The sequence below is a fragment of the Rhizomucor pusillus genome (assembly GCF_041956525.1).
Source record: "Rhizomucor pusillus strain CBS 183.67 unplaced genomic scaffold VTP01scaffold_4, whole genome shotgun sequence".
Lineage (NCBI taxonomy): Eukaryota > Fungi > Mucoromycota > Mucoromycetes > Mucorales > Lichtheimiaceae > Rhizomucor > Rhizomucor pusillus.
In genome coordinates, this window is record NW_027192146.1 from 1,031,700 (window position 1) to 1,054,696 (window position 22,997).

The window sequence follows — 22,997 nt, forward strand, 5'->3', positions numbered from 1 at the left end:
GGGTTTCAAATCTGGTTCTAGCTGGCCCAGAAAGCAGACGAATTAACATGCATATTCAAGACACAAATCTTTACAGAGTTACAAACGCAAAATGAACTGTTTATTATGGTACAATGAAGCGAAACATATGGTATACGTCGTGCGCAATTTCTCTGTAAGAGATTAAATCTCAAGTGAGCGAGTGTCTATTATTCTATGTGCAGAAAGAGAGAGAGAAAGAGTGAGGGATTGGATGGATCGGGTTGACTAAGCCCAAACATCTTCTTGGTAACGGTTGTTGCTCTTGAGCTTCGTCATGAAATCGATTGCGGCTTGTTCATCCATACCACCGTATTGCTGTGCAAGATCGACAAAGGTACGATAGACGTCTCTGGCCATACGCTTCGCCTCGCCGCAAATGTAGATAGTTGCACCGGACTTGCGGATCAATTCCCACATTTCCTTGCCGTTTTCTCGAAGTTTGTCTTGCACGTACACCTTCTTGTCAGTTTCTCTGGAGAATGCGGTGATGATGCGGGAAGGAGCACCCAGTGTGTCGAATAATTCAGGCCACTCCTCCTGATACAAAAAGTCCTCGGTCGATCTTCGGCAGCCAAAGAACAGGATAGTAGGACCGACGTTCTTGCCTTGCTTCTTTAAATAGGCGCGTTCTCGAACGAAACCACGGAAGGGAGCAACGCCAGTTCCAGGACCAATCATGATAATGGGTCTTTCCTCGTTGGCTGGCAGCTTGAAGTTGGATCGTCGCACATGGATAGGCAGCTTGGCAACATTGGCTTGCTTGTCAAAGTACTTGCCACCGGGTCCTTGGACGGCATGCTTCGAGAGGCATTCAGACTTGTCCTCTGCATGCACTGCGCTGTGCACAGCCCACAAGTAGTTTGTGTTCACGCCAAAGATGGTGCGCTCCGGAGTAGGTTCAGGATGATATCGCAAGGTGACAGCTGTAACACTGATATTGTTTGGACTCTCGATGGATGACGAAGAAATCGAATAGTAACGGGGTTGCAAACGGCTCAAGGCTTCAATGAAGATACCGGGAGGAATTGCATACGTTGTTGACGGAGCAGCGTATGCGAGGACTTCAGCGAGATTCCGTACAGGTCCAGCGACGACATGTTGATACTTGTCCTTGTCGGTCGCCAAGGTCTTTAGAACTTCGGATGCTTCCGGGGTCGGGCAGTAAGGTGCAACCAACGATAAGACTTGACGGGATGGTGGCGAGCAGATATCCAAGTAGTGGCGGAACATGGCGCGGTAACTAGTTGGCTGTGGGAAAGGAATCTTGGTCGCAGCTTCGTCTGCAGGCTTGACGCTAATGACAGTATCGAGCTTATCCTGGAGACCGAGGACACTGGCAAGGCGAGCAACATCAACTTCGCTATTTGTAGGCCAGATAGCAACGTGGTCGCCGGTAGTGTAGGAAAGACCACTGTTTGCAATATCTATTTCCAGATGCAAGCAGTGACGGTCCGAGTCATGCAGGAGGTCGCGTGAAGTGATAGTAGCTGGATACGGTTTTTTGGCATCATAGTGTGACTGACTCTGGTCACCCAATTCGCCTTGGTAAACGTTACCATCGAATTCGGATGCATGCTCAGCAACAATGTACGCAGGCTCATGTGCTTGGCTGTTGCCTGCGTCACTCTCGTCTGCACCCAAAGCGTCTGCAAATATGGGCCAAGTCTTTTCCTGCCAAGCCAAAAAGTCGTCTTCGAGGGACTTGTCGTCATCGCCTTCGCCACGCTCGCCGAGTCTGGTAGCACCAAGCGAGGTCAACTTTTCATCGACAGTTTTGGAGGCTTGATTAAAGTAAGTGTAGGTGCTATTGCCCAATCCAAAAATGAAGTATCGGAGCTTGGTCAGCGGGTGATCGCCAGAGTCCTCGGAAAATGAAGGGTCGTGGAGCAGATCCCAGAATGGTACCGCATTGTCTGTGGGCTCGCCTTCGCCGTACGTGGACATTACGAAAATAGCGATCGCATCCTCCGGAAACTGGTCTAGATACTTCATATCGACTTGCTCAGTGTCAACCACCACGGCTGCCACGTTAAACCGCGACTTGATCTCCTTGGCCAGTCTTGAGGCATAGTCTTCGGCTGTGCCAGTCTGCGAACCATAAAAGATGATCACTCGACGTCCCTGTTGGGTTGTTGTAAGTATGAAGGTTCCATCCGGCAGCAGCATATCTCTATTCTACTTACGTTTTGCTTCATTTTGGCTACAAAGTTGCGCTCATCTGCTTTGGTTTCTTCAATTGCAACGGCTTGTGCATGTCCACCATTTTGCTCTGGATGCTTAAGGGCAGTTTGTCGTCTTTGCTGCATGTTGTATTGTTGCAGCAGCATGTAGGCAATCGCACCGAGACCAACAGCTCCTCCTATAAGGTACATGCCGTGGCGCTCGGCTGTCAACGATGATGCAGACATTACAGTGTTAAAAAAGAGAGAGAGAATGAAAGAGTATGTACAAGGAAGAAGTTTTCTTGCTGAGGAGGCGATCAAGCATCTCCTTTTATATGCCCGGTTATTTCTGCAAAAGCGGTGTAGGGCGCTCCCGGCGGCAATCGGCCCGCGAAAAAGGCAGTTTACTCGTAGTATATTACAGCATAAACTGATTTACCGAAGCCTATTCATTTGACTCAAATTGAAGATCCGGCCGGAACTTCCGCCGGATAGTTGCCTTATTCAGAGCATCGAAAAAGCCCTGCAAGGACATGGATTTTATGTGGAGTTTTCAACCAATCAAATTCTTGAACTCTTTCCGTTTATTGGGATCGATAATGGGATATGATATGACCATTGCTGATTAGAATACAGTCGATTTACGTTTGCTCTTGCTTTTCTTCTTTTTTGCGCTTGTTAGAGGATGATTTGGCAGATGATCCAGTGTTTGACCGTGCAGCGTCGGCGTTGTTGCTGTCCTCCAGGTTTTGTTGTTCTTCTTGTTGCTGTTGTTCCTGCTGCTCATCTTCCTGTGCCCCCTGCTCAGCCGGCTTTGATGAACTTTCCATTTCTGTGGGAGAAGAAACGATGGATTTTGACTCTTCTTCGTTAGGCACCGCACGAATTGTGTCGATAGGTGCAATGGGCGCTGTGGGTCCGGCAGGCGGTTCTTCAGGCAATTTAATGGCAGGGATAGTTTCTTCTTGTTTCGTTTGCAGATCAGATTTTCCATTCTCTAGCTTGGCCTCGCCGCTAGCACCACTTTCTTCGTCATCGTGAAGTTGTTTTTGCCACATTTCATAGTACACACCTAAGTGTCGAATATTATCAGTATTTCCCTTCCATCGAAATAAATATCTAAAGGATGATTTACCGTCAGATCCCTGCTTGATGAGCTCCTCGTGGCTTCCTGACTCGACAACTTGTCCATCCTTGATCCTAAACGCGACAGACATTTATTACTATTATCAGACTTTATCACGTAAAAAACATGTCTACTTACACCAAAATCAAGTCCGCGTTGACAATCGTAGATAGACGATGTGCAATCACGAGCGTAGTTCTGTCTTTTGTCATTGCAGAAAGTGCTTGCTGGATTTGACGCTCTGTACCACTGCAATGTAAAAATTCTGTTAAATTCTTTCCTAGCTCCACGCTCATCCATCAAGCAGCAGCATTTCTTACGTGTCGAGTGCACTTGTGGCCTCGTCCAAGAGAATAATCGGAGGATCCTTGAGAATTGTCCGGGCAATTGCTACGCGTTGCTGTGTAGTGGGACGTATTTCTAAGTACAATAATCTTACTAGAAGCGCGTGCTTCGCTACATACCTTTTCACCGCCGCTCAAGCGAAGCCCGCGCTCGCCGACTCGCGTCTCATAGCCTGCAAATGACAGCATTGTTACACATTTTGATAATACTTTTTAAGACAATTTACAAACAACGTACCTTCAGGGAATGTCAATATTTTGTCGTGAATCTGCGCAGCCTTTGCAGCTCTAAAGATAGCATCCTCGGGTGCATGGATATCACCGTAAGCAATGTTGTAAAGAATAGTATCGTTGAAAAGAACAGTATCCTGAGGAACAACGCCAATATTTCGTCTCAGCGACGCCTGCTTGATCTGCTTGATATCCTGTCCATCAATGTAAATGTGGCCAGAGTCTGGATCGTAAAAACGGAACAGCAGACGAAGAATAGTCGATTTTCTGGAGAACGGATGGAAACGTCAGACGCCAACAATAAACCATAGGCATAAAAGACAACTTACCCTCCTCCCGATGGACCGACAAGAGCTACAGTTGCACCTTTTGGAATGGAGAACGAAATACCATTCAAAGCTCTCTGGCGGGGATCGTAGCTGAAAGATACATTATCTGCAACAGTTTTCTGTCGGTAAATATATTCCAGAATTCCCACTTCAACGCTGCCGCTTAAACTTTACCAAACACGACGTGTCCTTCCTTCACAACGAGATCCTTTGCATTGGGCGCATCTTGCACAGTCTGCTTCTCCTCGAACAACGCCAGCATTTTTTCCATATCAATAAAGTTCGATTGAATCATGCGGTAGTAAGTGCCAAAGAAATGGAGCTAGACAGAAAAACGCTATTAGAGAGCTCATTTACGTTAGCAAAGGTGGCAAAAGCAATGTTTACCGGTGTGTAGAGCTGCATCATATACATGTTGAAAGCGACGAAGTCACCTGAGGTCAGGCGACCTTCCGAGACCTCCCATGCAAACAACAGGCATCCTGCTAGCAAACCGCCGGTGATGACCGCATTCTGGGACAGGTTCAAAACGTTGAGCGAAGATGAGCTCTTCCAATCAGCTTTTTGGTATTCAATGATGGCATCCTTGTATCGTCCAATCTCGAAATCCTCTGCACCGTAGTACTTGACAGTCTCAAAGTTGAGCAGAGAGTCGACGGCTTTAGTGCGAGCTGAGTTGTCAAGTTCAATCATCTTGCGGCGATATTTGGTACGCCACTCTGTCAGTGCGATGGTGACAAACAAATAAAGCGACATGGTGATGAAAACAATGATACCGTAGGGCGGCGAATATCTGAACCAAAAGATGAAAACAGCAACGAGAATGTTTGCCAGTGCCGGGAACACTTGAAACAGTATTTGTGACAAGAGCTGGACGATGCTGCTGGTGCCTCGATCCATGACTCTCAGGACCTCGCCTGTCTTGCGGTTGATGTGGAAGTGCAGCGATAGACTGTGCAAATGCGTAAACATTTTAACCGAGATTTCTCGCGTCGTGTACTGTCCGATAGGAATCCACAGCCAGTTCTGCATGGATTGGATAAGACCAGACTATAGAGAGAGCAGGTCACAACGTTGTTAGCACTCTATGATTTTCTTCTTCCTTTTAGATCTTGCATACCCCGCCTTGCAGAAATCTGAGACCGACATACGTCAGGACTGCAGCCCAGGCAAATCTGCCTAAACAAATGAGATAATGTGTTATTAACATTCGCGCAAACATGATAGTTGTATATTTACCTTTGCCTTCTCCAAGGCCGTCAACGACTTTACCGATTTGCAACGGTGTCATGGCATTGACAGCCAAGCCAAGGAGCATCAATCCAAAGCATGCAAGAACGAGCAGCTGTAGCTTTACAGACTTGTGTGGCCAAATATGGGGTAGCAACTTGCGCATTTTCCCAAAAAAGTTTGAGAATGCACTCGGCTCACTTTTCCGAGATGTTTCAGCGTTCCCCTGAATAGACCCGTACGCTGCTCCGTTTGCACTCGACGATAAGAGAGGAGCTGCTTCTTCAGCAGGCTTCTTGAAAATGTGCACAACGCACAAGAACGCAGTAGCGAGCTCAAGCACGTAGCGTGTCGCGAACGCTGCAAAGAATCCGTAATCGTAGATGCTAAAGATAGTACCTGACAGTAAAAATGTGAACAAGGAGGAAGAGAGACAGACAGGAAAGGAGGATAAGAGCAAACGTACCAGGGCGAGGACGTAGGAGAGCCACCAACCACAGCCATCCAACGAGTGTGTCGCAGAGAGCGGCTGTCATCCAAAATGCATATTGCACCCACGTCCAGTCTCCAAACTTGTACACTTCGTCTGTGAGCGACACAAAGTTGACTACCCACGCGAGCCACGATACAGCAATGTAGTAAGCAAGCACAGAGGAGGTCCAATGACCGTCTACAAGTGCGCGGGTAACAAGGATCGCTGCATCGGCGAGGAATGTCACAGTGACCGTCAGTGCGATTGCAATAATAAGTTTCGACAGTGGAGACAGCCGGCGCTGCCTAGAGTCTAAGCCTGAGCTGGAGTCCACCCATGGGTTTGTGCGTGTTTGAAGGTAACGTCCGAGAGCAAAGAGTGTAATAATTGACAATAGAGCAGTGGGACTAATAAACAGCGGTGTGGCCCAAGTGAAAGGACCGGTCGAGTACGAAGGCGGGAAAGGATCTGACAACGAGCCAGCTGGCGCCGTCTCCGTCAAGCCTGACGCCATAGAGAAAGAAGACGTAGAGGAAGTGGAAGAAACACAAAGGAAGAAAGAGTGCAGAAAAAAAGAAGCACAATAATCGTGTTCATCATCGTCGGGCCTTTCATTGCCCGCCCCGCCGCGCAACGCAGGAAAATTATGTCTGAGAGAGTCACATAGCACTCACTCACGCAACCTTCTCTTGATTGGCACAATGGCTGCAGATCTAAGCATAAAGGTCGAGTTCAGGTACACGCGATCCCAAAGCTCTGTAAGACTTTTGGCTCAATCGAATGCTTCTTAGCGGTGGCATGGAGCTGCTGTTTAACAATGAACGTCAACACACTCTCAAGATTCCGGCACACTGGCCAGCTGATCCTCACCAGCCTGCCAAACTACGCGACTTGATCTTTTATATCCGCGATAACATGATGACTGAAAAGAAGGAGTTATTTGTAGACAAGGATACTGTGTAAGTTGTGGCCCAGTAAGAGAGACGGGACAAAAAATATCTTTGATTAACATTTTATTGCTTAGCCGACCTGGTATTCTGGTGCTGATCAACAATGTTGACTGGGAACTTTGCGACGAGTTAGAATATGAATTGCAGAACAATGACGAGATTGTGTTTATAAGTACATTGCACGGCGGATAAACGAAAAGCGCAAGAAACAATACCGAAAACAGGAAAAAAAATGCACAGATGAGGAGGGGATGGGTATCACTCTGTTTACAGATTTAGAGGAATGACAGGCCACAGCACCACTGGTTCGTTGCTGGATGGACGGCAACTTTCGAGATACGCTGCATTCAATACATGCTCCATTACACCTATCCTCTCCGTTTCGGGTTTTCGGTCAGGATCAGCGAGAACAAGTTGCGTCGACGATGCTTCTATGCCGTTGCGATGGTGCGGTACGATGAGTTCGTCACGTACTTCAACGCTTTTTTCTGACATTTGTTCCTCTTCAAGTTCTTTTTTGTAAGCCTCTGAGAACTGAAATATTTCAATTGCCTCTTTCGAAAGCATTCCTCCTCCTCCTCCTCCTTCTTCTTCTTCCTCCTCCTGCTCTTGTTGTTGTTCATACTCTTGATCTTGAGATTGTTCTTCCTGCTCGTTCCATTCATACTCTTGCCCTTGACCGTAGTCTGCATAGTAGTAGTAGTAGTAGAAGTTTGGATCGTAGGCATAGTGCGGCGGCGCGTAGTAAGAGTTATAGTGATCGTAGTATGCAAATGCCTGAGCGTCTGGCGGAAATGGGTTTGAAGCTAGCATTCGTCTCCACTGATCTATCTGAGCCGCACTGAAATGCTGGGCATGGAACTTTCCAAAGGACAATGTGCCGTGCATTGTTCGTTGTGGAGAAAGTTGTCAAAGAGGAAGAGAGCAGCAGCAGCAGCCCAACTCCGCGTGCGATGCCCTATGCTGTGAAATACACGTTGCACACAGTCTCTTTTTTAAGAACTAAGTAGCGCCCTTTCTTGCTAGCAATGTCAGTTACGAGAAATGATCCAGGGCACCTGGATAAGTTAGCCGAGACGATGGCGCAAGGGGACACGAACGTGTCAGCCAGCGGGTTAGAGCTTACCTTTTCAGCGGCGCTTGATGATGCAGAGAACTTGGAACAGCTTGGGCCGGTCATTAAGCAAATCACCGAGACAGGAAAGCAGGAAGCCTTTGTGGACCAGCTGGACTCTTTGATAAGAAAAAAAGAATGGAGAAATCGAACGCATGTGTAATACGCATTACCAGGTAAAAGGCTGCACATTAGATTTATGCATCAATTGAAAGATCGAATATGTATCTTTACGCGCGTGTGTAGGAATTCGTTCAAGCGATTGATCAGCTTCTTAAAGTACGGCAAGGATCGGTTGCACTTCGTCAAAAAATTGCAGACGTGAACATTGCTCTTCAAACAGGAGGAAGCCGACTGGCTGAAAAGGCAAGATGATACCATTGTACAACGACAACGACGATCCCCGACTGATGCGTTCTATAGAGACGAGAACTTATTGAGGCCCGCCGCGTGCAGCGGAATGTGGAGGATGCAATTGAAGCTTTGCAGAAAAGCCTAGCAGTGTTGGAATTGGCAAACAAAGCAGGACATCTAATGGAAGAGAAGAAATATTACTCGGCATTAAAAGTAAGCCGCCAGAACGAAGCAGCACGAGCGATCTCTCTTAACAATCGAGGACACTAGACATTCGATAATCTTCAAAACGAGCATCTTCAGGAAATTCCATCATTTAGTTTTGTAAAGCACCTCAACAACGGGATACCGGTTATGCAAAATGAGATCAAAAACGACGTTACTATGCAACTCCGAGAATGGCTGGCAAAGTAAATGGATAGACACAAGATAGGCTTCAAAAAATAATATGCTTACATGCTGTCACTTTGTATTCATAGTGTCCGAGGTGTCTCCCGCGAGGTAGGATCGTTGGCTATGCAACGGATGCAAGAAAGACAAGACAGATGGCGGGCCAAGACAACAGATAACCCAAGGCTTCGATATCTCCAGCATCACAATGTAAACTCAGCTATTGAAATGGTAGTTAACGAAGGACTTGAATGTAAGCAAAAGAAAAATTCAAACTATACCCAACAAAACTGCAGCTAATATTGCCGTTATTAGCCAGTATCGTTGATGAAGTAGCTATCGATTTCGAGCCATTGTACCGGTGTCTTCACGTGTACGATACATTAGGCCGACGATACGAGTTCAAAGCATCCTACGAAGAAGATCGTCGAGTAAGAAATATGAATATGTACATGAGAAATGTTTCTGCTAAACCTTGCCTAGGCGCAAGCAAATTTGGCGCTTTCGGCTCCTATCAATCTCAAAGATGGAAACATGGCTCCGTTTGAAGCATTGCTACAAGATATTGTTGGTTTCTTTATTATTGAGCATATCATTCTGCATAACACCCAAGACTTCCGGAGTCAGTCAGAGGTGAGAAAAAAAGTTAGAGTGTAATTCGGAACGTACGCGCTCTCTTCTTACGGTGCAACGGATTATAGGTCGATGCATTGTGGGAGATGGTGACAAGGAGGATCATTTTGGTCGTCTCTGAAAGTCTCAAAGGATGCCGTGATCCTGAACTCTTCCTCCGCATCAAATTCTCACTTCTCATGTTTATACAAACGTTAGAGGTATGATCTGTTATTATTGTCCTTACAATATATATGGAAACTGTACTTATTGGATATCTAGAGTTTTGATTACTCTGTCAAGCCATTGCAGGAAACTTTGCTGACCCTCTTCCAACGATACTCGGAGCTTCTAATCAATCAATACAGCGAAGTCTTTGAAAAGGTAAGTTGATAATATACTAAGCTGCCACCCTGGGTAACGGATATATAACATGCCGTATAGATCGTGGAAGAAGATGAATGTATGCCAATGACGGTAGAGAACGCTGAAGAATTACGAGACGTCATGCAATATACCCGCTTCCGGCCTGATAGAGAATTCCTCAAGCGACACGGGTAAGCATCTTTTTCTGCTGTTTAAATCTGAATACAGCGATTCACGGCGCGGCAAACAGATTTCCATTACGGTTACCGTTCTCCAAAGTTTTCCCGACGTGCTGCCGCGATGTAAGCGCATTTGTCCATCAATTCTACCAGTTTGCCGAAGGGTTCTCGCAGACGCACGGCGAGATGGATGATATATTAAAAAAGGTATGTATTGTAAATATCAGTTTGCAAAATTATGGAATGGATTTTAACAACCAATTGATCAGGCTGTCGATAATCTACTCATACAAAAAGTCAATGCAATTTTGCTAAAGAAGCTTGAATCAACCAACCTATCACAAATTGTGCAGATCATCATTAACATTGAATACTTTGAATCCACCTGCCCAGATTTTGAAATGCTTCTCATGGAAACCCGTTCGTTCCACCGATCAGGCCGAATCCATTTGAAGGCTACGCAGACCTTCAAAGAGACGAGACGCAAGGCAGAAAAGCGTATCTTTGAACTTGTTAACTCCAAACTCGATGAATTCTTGCAGCTATCAGAATATGACTGGTACGATGAAATGAAAATTTTCGATGAATTCGTATGCTTACTATTTGATAATCAGGGAAACGACAGAGAACCAGCGGCATCCCAGTCTGCATTTGCAAGACCTTGTCACTTTCCTCACCAACGTGACAAACGCTGCACTGCTCAACTTGCCTGAATCCATCAAAAGCTTAATATACTTTGATGCTCTGGAGCATCTAAGTCGATCCATGAAGGTATGTACAAAATGTTTTTTATCAAGCGGCAAGAAATAACGAACAATTGCTCTTTAGAACCTGATCCTAGATCCAGATCATAGAATGGTGACCGATGTGGCGTTACAGAATTTTGAGATCGATGTTCGGTTTATCGAGGATTTTGTAAAGCAACTGGGTGACCCGACGGTCCTAGAGACGATTACTCCATTGCGACAGGTAAGAAAAATAAAAGAATACACAGTTTCTGGTCGATGCTCAAGCATTGGATAATATTTTTTGCAGCTTATTGACCTTGCACTGAGCGATGCACCCGATGAATACCTGACACCGCAAATCAAGAATCGAAAATACAACAGAGTAGATGGCCGAGATGTCATTATCTTATTTGAAAAGCAAGTTGTTCTCACTGCTGGATGCAATCAGATGAACATATTTTGCTGACTAGATACTGTTTAGGCTGCTGCGTGATCCATCTTCCGCAAATATCACAAGTCCCCGAGCCAGAGGTCGTCGCAGAGCCATGGAGAACGTGGCAAGGTGAGGAAGAAATAAGCGAATATTATATAGGATTCGTATTAAACGTTTTTTCCTCTCGCTGCAGAGTACTTCGCACAATGCATATATAAGCTAATTAAATAATATAAGTCTACACAAAAACTTGTTTTGTAAACTATAAAGGACCCAAGAACTGAATATCCTTTGGGGGCATTGTGACTTGTCTTTTAAAACAAGATTCAAGACACGTTTGAATGGGTGGTCCGCTTTGCGGCTTGCAACTACTTCAATATGCGCCCGATCTGGCACAGGATAAACACTGTGCCCAGTCGTACACAATGTATACTATGTCAACATGGCGTTAGACCTGCCCGAACATCGCTGGCAGCCACGACGTTAACAGGAGTGAGATTGCGAAGATACAGTGCAGCAGCAGCAGCCACCAATACAGCAAAGATGTCTGCAGAATTCGGACGGCCAGCAACTGCAACTGAAAGATCCTCAGATGGCAGGAAACAAGAGAATTACCAAGAACTGCTGCGATGGCTTGTTGGAAAGAGCCAAACCTTTAATAACAAGAGACGGCATGGCAGTTGCAACGGCACGTCGCCGCCGCGGCCGATACCTGCGGTAGTTTCAGAGTTCTATCGGTTGCTCGCTACAGAAGACATTGACCTGATATGGCCAAAATACAACACGTTGTATGAGCAGCAACAGCATCGGCAGATAACCAAGAAAGCATACCGACGATTATTCCACGCAGCTATCCGAGGCCGTGCGACGCAAAAGAATCTGCACCGAATCCTAGATCTCGTGGAGGACTTGAAGGAGCGCGGCATCGAGCTCAGGAGTATAGAGTATGATGCATTGATGCACTGGGTGGGCGGACACTGTGTTCCCAACCGGCGTGCGCAACATCTCAACCAAGCGCTGTCGCTGTATGAGGACATGCAACGGCGCAACATGAAGCCGTCGTTGGTCACGTTCAATACCCTTATACACATTGCATCGCAAGTACCTGATCTGCGGACAGCTCAGCATTTGTATCACGATATGATTGCACAGGGAATCCAGCCGGATGCTTACACATACTCGACCTTGCTGCGCAGCATGGGCAGGATGGGTGATCTCAGCGGCGTTGAGCGCATGCTGGATCAACTACAGAGTATGCCGCATGTCAGAAACAACACTGTTGTCTGGAACGCAGTGATTGCAAGCTACATGAGCAACGGCAGAAGCGACGAAGCGGATGCCGTGTTTGCTGATATGTGCAGAGCGTTGCAATGGAAAAGGAGAAGACGACGACGATGGCGGGAAAACGGCCATCAAGCTCAGGAGGAGGTGCAATGCACTGAAACGAGCAACAACAACGACGACGACTGTTCGTCAGCAGAGCCCGAAAACAATATACCACCAGCAGATGCCTACACCTTCCGGATACACATAGAGAATCTGTTGCGTAAAAACCAAGTCAAAGAAGCTCTGTGTGCGTTGGAGCAAATGACAGCTTACGGATTACAACCCGAGACAGCAGTGTACAATGCGCTATTTATGCAAATCGGCAACCAACCCGATGCGGCAACGCTGCGGCGTCTGTATGCACACATGAGGGAGCACAGCGTGCCTCCGAATTCTGATACCATGTATAGCCTTGTATCCGCACTGCTTGATTCTGGTGACACCAAGTTTGCGCTCGAGACATTCTACAAGATCAGTTTAGAAACACAGGCTGCTGAAGTAGCAGTGCAGCAGCAGGTTGTGGAGACGGTGTCGGTAGCGAGACTGGTCAAAAAGAGGCTGAAAAAGGACAAGACTAAGAAGTGGTGGCCGCCATCAAAAGTTGACCCGCGCCCGGAGCTTTTGGACCGCATCAAGGCGCTCTTGCTGTCATCATAGAAAAAGAAACATGCACGACCATTTTCGGAGCTTGTAATAAATAGGGTCCTTTAAGCTTTAAAGGGCATCCGCCCCGAGCTTGTGTACTCTTTTCTCTTGCACTTGTTTTCTCTTTCTCTCTAAACATGACTGTTGGCGAAAGCACATTCCCCATCGGCTACTTTTATATCATCTCCAAGTTGAACGGCTTGTGCCTCGACTTGAGAGGTGATGCCAAGGAAGCTCAGGTACGCTGGAGCAGTAAATACAGCATCGCCGTCATGGGAGCGGGCGGAGACAGGACGCCGATTATTCACATATACGCGCATTTTCTACGCACAAACAGCCCGGAACCAAGATTGTCATGGACTCCAAAAAGCCCGAGTCTCCTGAGAGAGACTCTCAGCTTTGGATCCATCAGGATGGTAAGATTCCGCGTACTCCTCTCGGTTTGAAGGTTGCTGACTCTCGGACGCGCGTCCTCTTAGGTTTCTTGACCAACAAGGCATCCGGCTTGGTGCTCGATATCAACCCTGCCGAGAGCTTCATGGGTAAGAAACGCAAGCATGCATGCATGCATATGTACCGCTAGAATATTCTTGTGTAATCCGCTAATGCGCGTCACATTGGGCAGCTATCTTTACAAAGGAGAAGCGTCTCTACCTTGACCATATGAAAGAGGCTGAAAATGTACGTGGAAATAAGTGAGCGTACGTAACCTCCTTTTACTCACATATACCTTGTTCTTTTAGGCTGATGACCAGCGCTTCGGCTACGATGCTGAGCCAGGTTACATCTACAAGCTTTCCGAACCGGAAAAGGTTCTTGACATTCGACATGAAGATTCCGAGCCCGATGCTCGTGTTGTGTTGCACAAGCGCAAGGAAGAGGACAACACCAACCAGCTCTGGACCTTTGAGCCGGCTGACCCTCCGCAGATGGTCGACTCGGACGACGAGGAAGAGGATGACTCGAAGCGCGCCCGCTTGAGAGCTTGGTTCGGTAGCTGGAAGGGCTGGCACGATGATAAAAAGAAGGACATCCTCGATGAAGAGAAGCTCCATGAGGCTCACAAGAAGATCTATGAGAACGAAGAAAAGAAAAAGAAGTCCCATCTCAGGTAAATCCTTTAAAATGGCATAGTCCCCCAACCGTCCCGTTTACTTATTTATTCACTATGCATCAGCTATGAACTTATTGCCGGCGCTGTCGCTTGGCAAGCCTACAACATGTGGGAAAAGAAGCAAAAGGAAGAGGGCAAGGAAGTCGACTATTCCCTTTCCAAGAAGCTCATTTCCAGCTTTGCTGCTGCTGAGGTATGTATGGAGGACCAGGTTTCCCCCGTGGAATTCCGGCAAAATTCCTGCAAATCCGTTTGTACTCACATCTAACGCCATCGTACTTTAGCTTGTCAAGATCCTGGCTGAGCGAGGAGAGGATAACGATGACGAGGATGACAAGCCAAGCTTGAAGAAGCGCATGTTGACTGACATGGCTGTCTCTGCTGCTACTAACATGTTTATGTCTCGCCACGGCTCCAACTAAAACTACAAATTGTCTGTTTGTCTGCACAATAAATTGAAAAAAGGCTATTGTACATTACACATTCTAAATTATTCTGTCGCGTTTCTATCCAATTGATAGATGTGTTCGTCCGTTCACTGAACGCTGAATCCGCAACTGCTGGGATCGTCCAGCTCTGGTCCGCCCAGAGAGAGCAAGTCACGAAAATGTGTTGACAACCGTGCCCCGATACTGCAGGCTGGGTTGGTTATCCCAGGCACTACTTTAACAACATTAGCTAACCATGGAACGGTCGTTCGCAAGTGCATTCCGGCAATCGCGGCTAGCGTCCTTTGACCGCTCCTTAAAACAAGTATACGAGACGCCGCTGCGGAACAGACTGCAAGGCGATTGGGGACTGAAGCGGAATCTTCCCAATGTCAAACCCAAAATCAATGTCACCGCACTCGACACTGCCGAACACCAAACGCCGTGGAAGTCTGCACTCGGACAGGCCGACTTTATCGAACGATGGAAGGAGAACTTCCCCAATTCGCGAAAACCTGCACCACGTCCTGAACACGAAGAGCACAATGTGTATTTAATGACACCTAAAGAGTTCAAATCGTTTTTGAAAAAGATTGCAAAGCGTGCTCCGGCATTCCAGCGCAAGCTCAAGCAGGGTGAGGTGACACCTGACCAGGTATTTGAATATCTGCGCATCACGTTTAGCGACACTCCTTCCACACCCGTTGTCGGTCCTACATACAGCCACCACGAAGCCGAATGGAACTACGCCGTGCCCGGTAGATATCTAAACGTTGACCAGATGGGACACGCCATCGGTATCGTCGGTATTGTCGCAGTAGCACGGAAATCCCAGAGCACACAAGAGTTCTTTAGAAATGCTGGTGACCGCAGCGTACGCATGTTCTACGTTGAACAGGCAGCTATCGACGCATACGGCCGGCCGCAGGTCGTCGTCAGACCGTTCCCACGAGGCGTCTCCAAGTTATCACAGATCTTCCCGGACGAGGAGGTCAAGGCTGACAATATGTGGAACTATGGCAGAAAATCGGTTGAGCCTTCAACCGAAGTACAGAACCCGGAACATCGACTGGTCATGAACTTGCTCGGCCAACTTTCTCTGGATGATGAAGAAGAAAAATAGATTATCATCGTCACTGTGTAATATATATATCAAGTTTATTCTGCTGTTGTGCTTATAAAAGTATTCCATCGCCCTGCATGGCAATCAACTGCTTTGCCGTTGTATGATGTGCATAGTCGGAAGTACGGATCATGGTCCGCTTCTGTGGTTCGTCCCAGCTGCCCATACTTGTCTGTATCAAGAAGAGAGTATAAAGTTACTACTTTTGATGCCTTGCTTTCAAATGAGCATTCATTTTCTTACTGCCGCCACATGTCCACACTCTTCCCTTATCTGTCACATCAAAAATATTAGCATATTTACTTAGTTGCTACGCCGCTGCCGTTTTATTTGTTTACCATCAATTGCCACAGTGTGCTCAGAGCCGCATGCTACTTTGACAATATGCAGTTCTTCCACTTGCTGCCCGTCCTGATCGAGAAAAACAGGCATCCGGATGATACCATCATCACCATTGTCGTTGTGTTCATCTTGCACGCCCCATCCTAACTGGCCCGATTTCCTCCATCCAAACGTGTACATGTCACCTGCAAGAGCGACTGCAGAGTGGAATAATCCGCAAGCTACCATTCCATTCTCTTGATCGAGACCGAGTCCAGCAAAGAACTCGATGGCAGCTGGCGCTTCGCATTCCTGACCGATGTCTTGTTGACCTAGCTGAGAGAATCGATTGCTGCCTCGGCCGTAGACTGGGTCCCACCCGGCGGTGTAAAGCAAGATGTGCGTGTGAGACGCTGCGAGGGAATAAACAGGTGGTACAGAAAGCTTTTCCGATGTAAACTCAAGCTTCTTGTCATCGTCATCACCGAACCTTGTAAAACATTGCACCTCTCCAGAACCTAAAAAAATTATTATTTACTACGATGTATATACCATATTTAAGCTAGTTCACCGAACTGACTGTACAAGACATAAACTTGTCCGCGGATGGCACAACACGCAGCCTGCTTTGCACCAGAGGTCAGCTTTGTTGCAACGCTGGGATCCTTGGTGGCGTCTGCGCACCAAACGGTCCCTTGCGTATCTACGACACCTAGCAGCGTGTTGGGATCGCCAAAGATGCTGCTGATTTTTCGGTCTTTCCAAAGCGCCGTCGATTGGCGCGGCTCGTAGCCCCAAACTTCGATCGATCCGTCAACTTTTTTTGTAACCACGCGTAACAATGTCAGAATCTCTCACTGGAATGTCGCAATTCAAAAGGAGTTACTTTTCTCAATGACCGTCGTTTCCCACGTCGCGAGGAGTACGCGTTTAACGCCAGGTGTCTGCAGCCAAGTGCTGCCAGAGTTACGCGTCGTTTGTGCAAACCCGTTGAAACCAAAAGAGTGCAGCAGGAATGTCATGCAAGGACCGCCGCCGCGAAAACGACGACCCAATTCGGATATCAAGCCCCAATCCTTGGTTCCCTACCCCCACCCCCCTTTTTTCACGCCTGTTGTGTCACCCGGGCAGCAACAACACTTCCTGTACCACAGTCAAGATGGAAAATATCGCGTTTCTTGATACCCTTGTTGATGGTGGTTACTGGCTACTAAAGAATTGGACGATCCACCCACTGGAACCAGCCAGGCATCTGCTTATCATCAGTTGCAGCGAGCGACAAGTCAAAGTGAAAAGCAAAGATCTTCCCGGACTCGATCCGCGAACAACTAGTTCTGAACTGGACACGGCGAAACCACAGCAAGGGCAAAATCAGCAGGGCTTGCCGTTAACACCGTTTATGATCTCAGCAACGCGCTTTCAGCGGAGCCATTGGAACCGAATTTGGCGAGACCTTTGCATTAGCAAGCGTCTATCTGTCTTTCAACGATGGTCAAGATGGATCACAACCGACTATTAAACCGGCTTTTTTTCTGTATGGCGCAAGGCCAGCGAGCCACCTATCTTACACAGAGGAGTACTTCTCTCAACAGAACATCAGAACGACATCGGTGGTTTCGCGATCTGCCTGCGGTGCAAACCACTGTGCAATGCATACGGTCAGATCTATCATGCTCTTCTAGATGCCGTCCATGCCTGGTCTACCCTGTCGTTACCTTGGGCAGTTCGGCTTCGGCATACTCGATATGATCGAGAGAGTCTTATACGAGGAGCTAGAAGTCGCTTCGAGGCATGAGCCAGAGAATGACGAACGACGCGGCGTAGCACCATTATTCGACTTCTTCCACTTGTTCGAGAATCATATGCAACGCCTTTACCTCATTGCTACTTGGCCGCTTATCTTGTACGCAAATCTAAAGAATTAATTCTCAAGTAGAATAGATATCTCTCTTTGTACGTGCCGTGTAGTGCTTTTAAATTTTTAATGTCATTTGGATTAGTTGACATCTGGAATATAACATCCAAACAAGAGGAATGTAACCGCCAACGACATTGTCAAGGAATGCTAATAGTTCCTTTTTGACTGTATACCCCACTTTTTCCCAATAAGGGAATGCTACTTTGTTGTTTTTGTTGTCATTGTTTGCGTTGAAACTTACCAGCCGGGGAAGGGGCAAAAAACATGCAAAGTTTCAGAGAGAGAGAGAGAGAGAGGGGAGTCTGCTGACCAGCTTGTCTCATTGTAACAGAACGTGCAAAGCCAAAGGAAAACTTTATTCGTGATAAGCGTTTTTTCAGTGTCCGAGGCAATGGTCTATGCATCTAGACCGACGCTAGCTAGCTAGGATATTATAGAACAGCCTTCTTCTCGAACTTCTCGAATGTTCGGTAGAATATAATCGATGGCGATAGATGTTTCCATCTGCTTCGGTATTTTCGCAAGAAATCGAGGGAAACTTGTAGACAAGTTCGATTCCCTACAAAGTTAGTGCTAAAAATTCCATACGATTGGAAACTCCCCAACTTAAGTTCCACTCTTTCTGGATCTAGGAAAGCCATTCGCCCTTTTTAGTCTGCCTCAAGCTGTCGGGATATAAACAATCCTTTGGCGATCGGACGATGATCGGTCTGTGAACGATATTAAGCTTTAGTTCTCGCACACCTCTGTACCCCTTATTCTTTTTTCTTGTTTCCTTCCATCTCCAATTTCGGCAAATCGTACCAAGCACTTGCTGAATGTACGTATAGATAAATTGCAGATCATTCGTTCTGCATTCCAACCACTCTGGATTTTCATTTACTTATCCATCAACGCTCTTTGTAGGCATAAAGGCACATCACAACCACCTCTGTCAAGAGTGTGAAAAAAAAAACATTGTATACTACTTTATCCTGACAAAAAGAAAAATTACAACAATTATATAAGCGATTAAAAAACCAAGAGAAAAAAAAAAGAAAACATGTCATCTATACCTCCAACAGTGCATTCAGCATCATCAGAAACGACGACCGCGAACGACCTTAGCAGCGACGTGTCGACAGTAGCTGTTGTTCCGTACAATGAGAACGATGTGGGACACCGGGAAGTCAAGGATTTCTTGGATAAATGCAAACTGTCGCAGTATCTATCAGTGTTTATCAACGAAGGGTTCGATTCTCTGAAATCCGTAAGTGAAAAGCAAATGGGCCAAAGGCCTTCGTTGTCGCTAAAATTAAAATTTCCGGAAAAGTTATGCGAAGTAAGCGAAGACGACATGATCGTCATGAATGTTAAGCGTGGTCACCGGAGGGTACGTCATAGATATGCATTGCGGGTTATACCGGTTGTGCATGAATAAGAATATTCTAACCACTTTGTTCTTCGATATTCTAGTTGATTCAGCGAGAAATCGCCACCCTAAAAGGAATACCTCGCCATCATCCATTGTGGATAAGTTTCACGGCGTCGACCTCAACTTTCAATACCATCGACCCAAGAATCGGTAGTGCATGCAATATACACACCCGAACAAGACGCACTAACGTAACCTATCATCACTAGGCCAGCTTAGGCTCGTACAACGTCCACCCGGTCCCGTTTGGGCTAACACCGGAAACGGCAGCGGCGGCGATGGAAACACTAGTAGCAGCAGCGGCGGCAGTAGCCATAGTCGAAGTCTCGACTTTAGCAGTGAAAGCGTTGCAAGCAGTTACACGTCCCTCACAACGCCGCCGAAAAAGTCCAGCAGCGCTACCAATGCGGATTCGTCGTCCTCCGGCTCACCCTCAAAGAGACACATCCAGCCACCTTCTTCTCAAACGCAAACAACCGTACCGGCTCAAGTATCGCAAGCGGTTCAGCACCAGCAACCTGAAAGAGGAGGAGGACAGTCGGCAGAGAGCAGTCAAGCTACCAGTACCACTGACTCTACCAACACTGCCGCCGCCGCTGCTGCTGCTGCTGCTGCTACTTCTGCGGGCACCGCAGCAGCGCAGCAACCAGTCTCTGCAGTGGAAAACGTACCTGGCACCAACAAACTAAGCGGATCTTCCAACGATGACGAAGACGATGACGAAGAAGACAGCATATCGTCCTCGACGCGTCCGAACGCGACGACCACAATGACAATGATGCCGCCCAAGCGCAAATACAAGAAACGCCCTAAAGCTGACAAGAACGCGCCAGTGAAACCGCCTTCGGCGTATATAATGTTCTCGAACGATATACGCGCTCAGCTCAAAGATCAGAACTTGTCCTTTGCTCAGCTCGCAAAGATTGTGGGTGAGAGGTGGAAACATCTCAGTCGGAAAGATAAACTTTCCTACGAGACGGCTGCTGTCGTTGCCAAGGATCACTACCACGCTGCATTGGAACAGTATCGTCAAACTCCCGAATACAGGGTAAGCAATTGGCCCCTACCCTTGCAGGCACCAACGAATATACTGACTGCTTTGTTGCAGAGACACCAGGAATATCTCAGAGAATTCAAGAGCAAGCAAGAAGCTGACCACAGACTTTTAGCAGGCAGTGCACGCAAACGGTCGAAAGCCGGGTCTCCTAGCAGGTACAGTGTTGGACTTTTTTGCGCGTATATACATTGATGACGACAAAAAAAAAAAAAAAAAAATAAAAACTTAGACTGGTGATTTTTAGTGGAAGTATGGCTGACTGCAGCTCCAATGGAAACAACAACGGCAACGGCAGTTCGGGTAGCAGTGGTTCTGCAGACAGCTACGATGGCAACGGGAACGATGGCAACGAAATATCAGACTCGTCCAACCGCAACAACAAAGTCCAGGTCACGGAAGATCGCCGGAACAAGGGCAAGTCTAGAATGGCCCCGCCTCGTCACAGTACTGGCAGCTTGCCTACAGTGTCGCAGTACCGCGAATCTGACCCGTCGCCGACAATAACGACGGAAAGCGGCGCTGCGACAATGCACCAGCAGCAGCAGTCATCGGAAACGACCTCTTCGTCTGCCATGAATACTGAGAGCCAGTACAGTTATCCCTCCTCCACAAGGGACGAGGCTGCCGGCGGCGGCGAATGCGACTTTATTTACTACTTTGGCCCAGATGTTTCAGGACACTTTATCAGCACAGCTTTCCCAGAAATGTTATCGCCCATCGCGGGTAGCGCTCCTGCTGCTGCAACAACAGTTATTGCCAAAATACCCGGTACAAACTATACCCACCAAGGAGACTGGCATCAGCAGCAGCAGCAGGCACAGGACGACGGTGACGAACATGCAGATAACAATAATAATAATAATTACGAGAACGATGGAAACACTGCCGATTCTTCTCAAGGTGAGTAAAATACAAACTCTACACCTCAAAGACATTAAGTCATTGATTTCAAGTCTCTTACGCTGCTGCTTCTGCTGCGTCGGGTATGGACAGCTCATCAATGAATATGTATACTGGACCGGCAGTGTATTACGACTCGATGGTGCGACAACTCCATTCGGAAACTCCTCCTCCTCCATACACTACTATACCAAGCGTAAGATCACTCTCTCCTGGCACTGAAGCTGCTGTGGAAAGACAAACAGGACATTCCGAGAAAAAAGCAAAAGTTTACTCCCACTCACAACAGTAGTAAAAAAGGATCATACGTTTTCTCACTCTACATATCTTTGCATCCATCCCTCTCTATATATATATATATCTCTGCGCGCGCATACATACACCACAAAATTTGCTGCATGTACATATATTTCAATCATGTATGGTCCCTGACAACAAGATATGAAAATCACTCTAATATACAGCATGCACAAACACGCTTGACATAGTAACAGTAGTAACAGCCTGGCTTTTCTTATGCTTTACATCATACCCAGACGAAGTTCATGCCATTTTACTTATGAAACCTTATTTTTCTTTCTCTTGCACGAAACTATGATGATAATAACTAAGAATAAAGCTTTGTATCCTGCTTGTTCTTTCGATGGCACTAAAAAAGGCTCACATGCGGAATGACGTTGGCCCTAACGCGAATAAGCATCGTCACTTGACCTATGCATGCCGTACTGTAAACAAACTCGGAGGATGTTTCCGTGGGATTTAACGCGTGACCCGATTCATCATGATACTGTCTTCCGCAAGCTCTTCAATATATTTAAATGATCCAGACATGAGGAATAAGCAAAATGCGACGACCGTTCGGTATGTCTCTCGCAGCCCGTTAAGTCTCTTCATATGCTTCCTTGGCTGTTTGCATTGGTCCGGCTTATTTTCTATGACAACTGAGACCGAACATCAGACAACGCTAGTGTCCGAGAGCGGGGCTGTGCAGCCTTGTGTTTGGTCACCATGCGCTGAAGAGAGGGAGGTCGCTTAAGGCTGCGTGGAAAACTTCCAAGCGAAAGTATACGACGAGCAATATTCGTGACATGTACTAATAGAAGTATTGCAGCCTGCAACTCTACCTATCATTCTGCTATCCCAACTTGTTGTCTGTTGAGTTGTGTTGAGAGCACTGGCTGGAAAAGTTAACTCTCGCTTTGCAAGATTTATGCCCATTCGTTCATTGTAGGCTCATCTGCTCATCGATGCAAGATACTGCAATATATTTGTAAAAGCTATCTTGGCCACCTACAGCAATCTATTTTGGTTATTCATTGTGATTACATGAAATAAATCACTAGATACGACGATGTAATCTAGTATGACAGCTAGGACATAAAATTATATATATGATGTGAGAGTGTACTTTCACCACACTCTAGCGCCACGACGTGTACCGAAAACCCGAGCAACCGGGTCAAGGACAGCTCAACACAGTATATGCAAAAGAAGCCTGCGGAGAAATCTCGAGCTAACGCGATGCAAGTAGATAAGCCTAGAGATGAGGATTCTCATATGAGGGAAGTGACTTAAAAACGTGCTTATACTTCCTATACTCTTCAATGGTTTATTGGATATAAATGTATGTGCACACCACATATAATAATGTGAATAATAAAAATCATTCAATCGGTTTTTTTTGTTTCTTGATTTTGGAATCAGCTGATC

General features: G+C 46.7%; 11 protein-coding genes across 11 annotated transcripts; 7 read left to right on the forward strand and 4 right to left on the reverse strand.

Moving 5' to 3' along the window:
• Positions 1 to 246: 246 nt before the first annotated feature.
• Positions 247 to 2,429, reverse strand: VTP01DRAFT_7717 (uncharacterized protein; the record flags this gene model as incomplete). Its single annotated transcript, XM_069386759.1, has 2 exons — positions 247 to 2,142; positions 2,205 to 2,429. The coding sequence occupies 2 exons, from the start codon at positions 2,427 to 2,429 to the stop codon at positions 247 to 249; spliced, it is 2,121 nt and encodes a 706-aa protein (XP_069242182.1).
• Positions 2,430 to 2,824: 395 nt separating this feature from the next.
• On the reverse strand, positions 2,825 to 6,429 carry VTP01DRAFT_7718 (uncharacterized protein; the record flags this gene model as incomplete). Its single annotated transcript, XM_069386760.1, has 12 exons — positions 2,825 to 3,255; positions 3,319 to 3,383; positions 3,448 to 3,558; positions 3,630 to 3,709; positions 3,774 to 3,826; positions 3,892 to 4,151; positions 4,214 to 4,319; positions 4,388 to 4,535; positions 4,601 to 5,263; positions 5,334 to 5,392; positions 5,453 to 5,842; positions 5,910 to 6,429. 12 exons carry the CDS (start codon positions 6,427 to 6,429, stop codon positions 2,825 to 2,827), a joined length of 2,886 nt encoding a protein of 961 aa, XP_069242183.1.
• Positions 6,430 to 6,616: 187 nt separating this feature from the next.
• VTP01DRAFT_7719 (uncharacterized protein) lies at positions 6,617 to 7,057 on the forward strand (the record flags this gene model as incomplete). Its single annotated transcript, XM_069386761.1, has 3 exons — positions 6,617 to 6,651; positions 6,707 to 6,874; positions 6,940 to 7,057. 3 exons carry the CDS (start codon positions 6,617 to 6,619, stop codon positions 7,055 to 7,057), a joined length of 321 nt encoding a protein of 106 aa, XP_069242184.1.
• Positions 7,058 to 7,132: 75 nt separating this feature from the next.
• On the reverse strand, positions 7,133 to 7,753 carry VTP01DRAFT_7720 (uncharacterized protein; the record flags this gene model as incomplete). Its single annotated transcript, XM_069386763.1, has 1 exon — positions 7,133 to 7,753. One exon carries the CDS (start codon positions 7,751 to 7,753, stop codon positions 7,133 to 7,135), a length of 621 nt encoding a protein of 206 aa, XP_069242185.1.
• Positions 7,754 to 8,134: 381 nt separating this feature from the next.
• Positions 8,135 to 11,259, forward strand: VTP01DRAFT_7721 (uncharacterized protein; the record flags this gene model as incomplete). The annotated part of the gene is made up of 17 exons (XM_069386764.1): positions 8,135 to 8,155; positions 8,226 to 8,345; positions 8,403 to 8,546; positions 8,604 to 8,743; positions 8,813 to 8,976; positions 9,039 to 9,154; positions 9,207 to 9,356; positions 9,425 to 9,556; positions 9,618 to 9,719; positions 9,780 to 9,892; positions 9,952 to 10,087; positions 10,150 to 10,439; positions 10,495 to 10,651; positions 10,709 to 10,849; positions 10,916 to 11,025; positions 11,090 to 11,170; positions 11,235 to 11,259. 17 exons carry the CDS (start codon positions 8,135 to 8,137, stop codon positions 11,257 to 11,259), a joined length of 2,142 nt encoding a protein of 713 aa, XP_069242186.1.
• A 160-nt stretch (positions 11,260 to 11,419) lies between these two features.
• VTP01DRAFT_7722 (uncharacterized protein) lies at positions 11,420 to 13,024 on the forward strand (the record flags this gene model as incomplete). Its single annotated transcript, XM_069386765.1, has 1 exon — positions 11,420 to 13,024. One exon carries the CDS (start codon positions 11,420 to 11,422, stop codon positions 13,022 to 13,024), a length of 1,605 nt encoding a protein of 534 aa, XP_069242187.1.
• A 125-nt stretch (positions 13,025 to 13,149) lies between these two features.
• On the forward strand, positions 13,150 to 14,548 carry VTP01DRAFT_7723 (uncharacterized protein; the record flags this gene model as incomplete). The annotated part of the gene is made up of 7 exons (XM_069386766.1): positions 13,150 to 13,251; positions 13,350 to 13,428; positions 13,492 to 13,554; positions 13,638 to 13,693; positions 13,756 to 14,123; positions 14,190 to 14,319; positions 14,411 to 14,548. The coding sequence occupies 7 exons, from the start codon at positions 13,150 to 13,152 to the stop codon at positions 14,546 to 14,548; spliced, it is 936 nt and encodes a 311-aa protein (XP_069242188.1).
• A 262-nt stretch (positions 14,549 to 14,810) lies between these two features.
• VTP01DRAFT_7724 (mitochondrial 37S ribosomal protein bS1m) lies at positions 14,811 to 15,677 on the forward strand (the record flags this gene model as incomplete). The annotated part of the gene is made up of 1 exon (XM_069386767.1): positions 14,811 to 15,677. The coding sequence occupies one exon, from the start codon at positions 14,811 to 14,813 to the stop codon at positions 15,675 to 15,677; it is 867 nt and encodes a 288-aa protein (XP_069242189.1).
• Positions 15,678 to 15,712: 35 nt separating this feature from the next.
• On the reverse strand, positions 15,713 to 17,020 carry VTP01DRAFT_7725 (uncharacterized protein; the record flags this gene model as incomplete). Its single annotated transcript, XM_069386768.1, has 5 exons — positions 15,713 to 15,849; positions 15,921 to 15,950; positions 16,016 to 16,516; positions 16,579 to 16,815; positions 16,885 to 17,020. 5 exons carry the CDS (start codon positions 17,018 to 17,020, stop codon positions 15,713 to 15,715), a joined length of 1,041 nt encoding a protein of 346 aa, XP_069242190.1.
• A 137-nt stretch (positions 17,021 to 17,157) lies between these two features.
• On the forward strand, positions 17,158 to 17,923 carry VTP01DRAFT_7726 (uncharacterized protein; the record flags this gene model as incomplete). The annotated part of the gene is made up of 3 exons (XM_069386769.1): positions 17,158 to 17,363; positions 17,422 to 17,611; positions 17,681 to 17,923. 3 exons carry the CDS (start codon positions 17,158 to 17,160, stop codon positions 17,921 to 17,923), a joined length of 639 nt encoding a protein of 212 aa, XP_069242191.1.
• Positions 17,924 to 18,958: 1,035 nt separating this feature from the next.
• Positions 18,959 to 21,579, forward strand: VTP01DRAFT_7727 (uncharacterized protein; the record flags this gene model as incomplete). Its single annotated transcript, XM_069386770.1, has 7 exons — positions 18,959 to 19,165; positions 19,229 to 19,288; positions 19,372 to 19,480; positions 19,540 to 20,378; positions 20,439 to 20,542; positions 20,632 to 21,287; positions 21,341 to 21,579. 7 exons carry the CDS (start codon positions 18,959 to 18,961, stop codon positions 21,577 to 21,579), a joined length of 2,214 nt encoding a protein of 737 aa, XP_069242192.1.
• Positions 21,580 to 22,997: the final 1,418 nt, after the last annotated feature.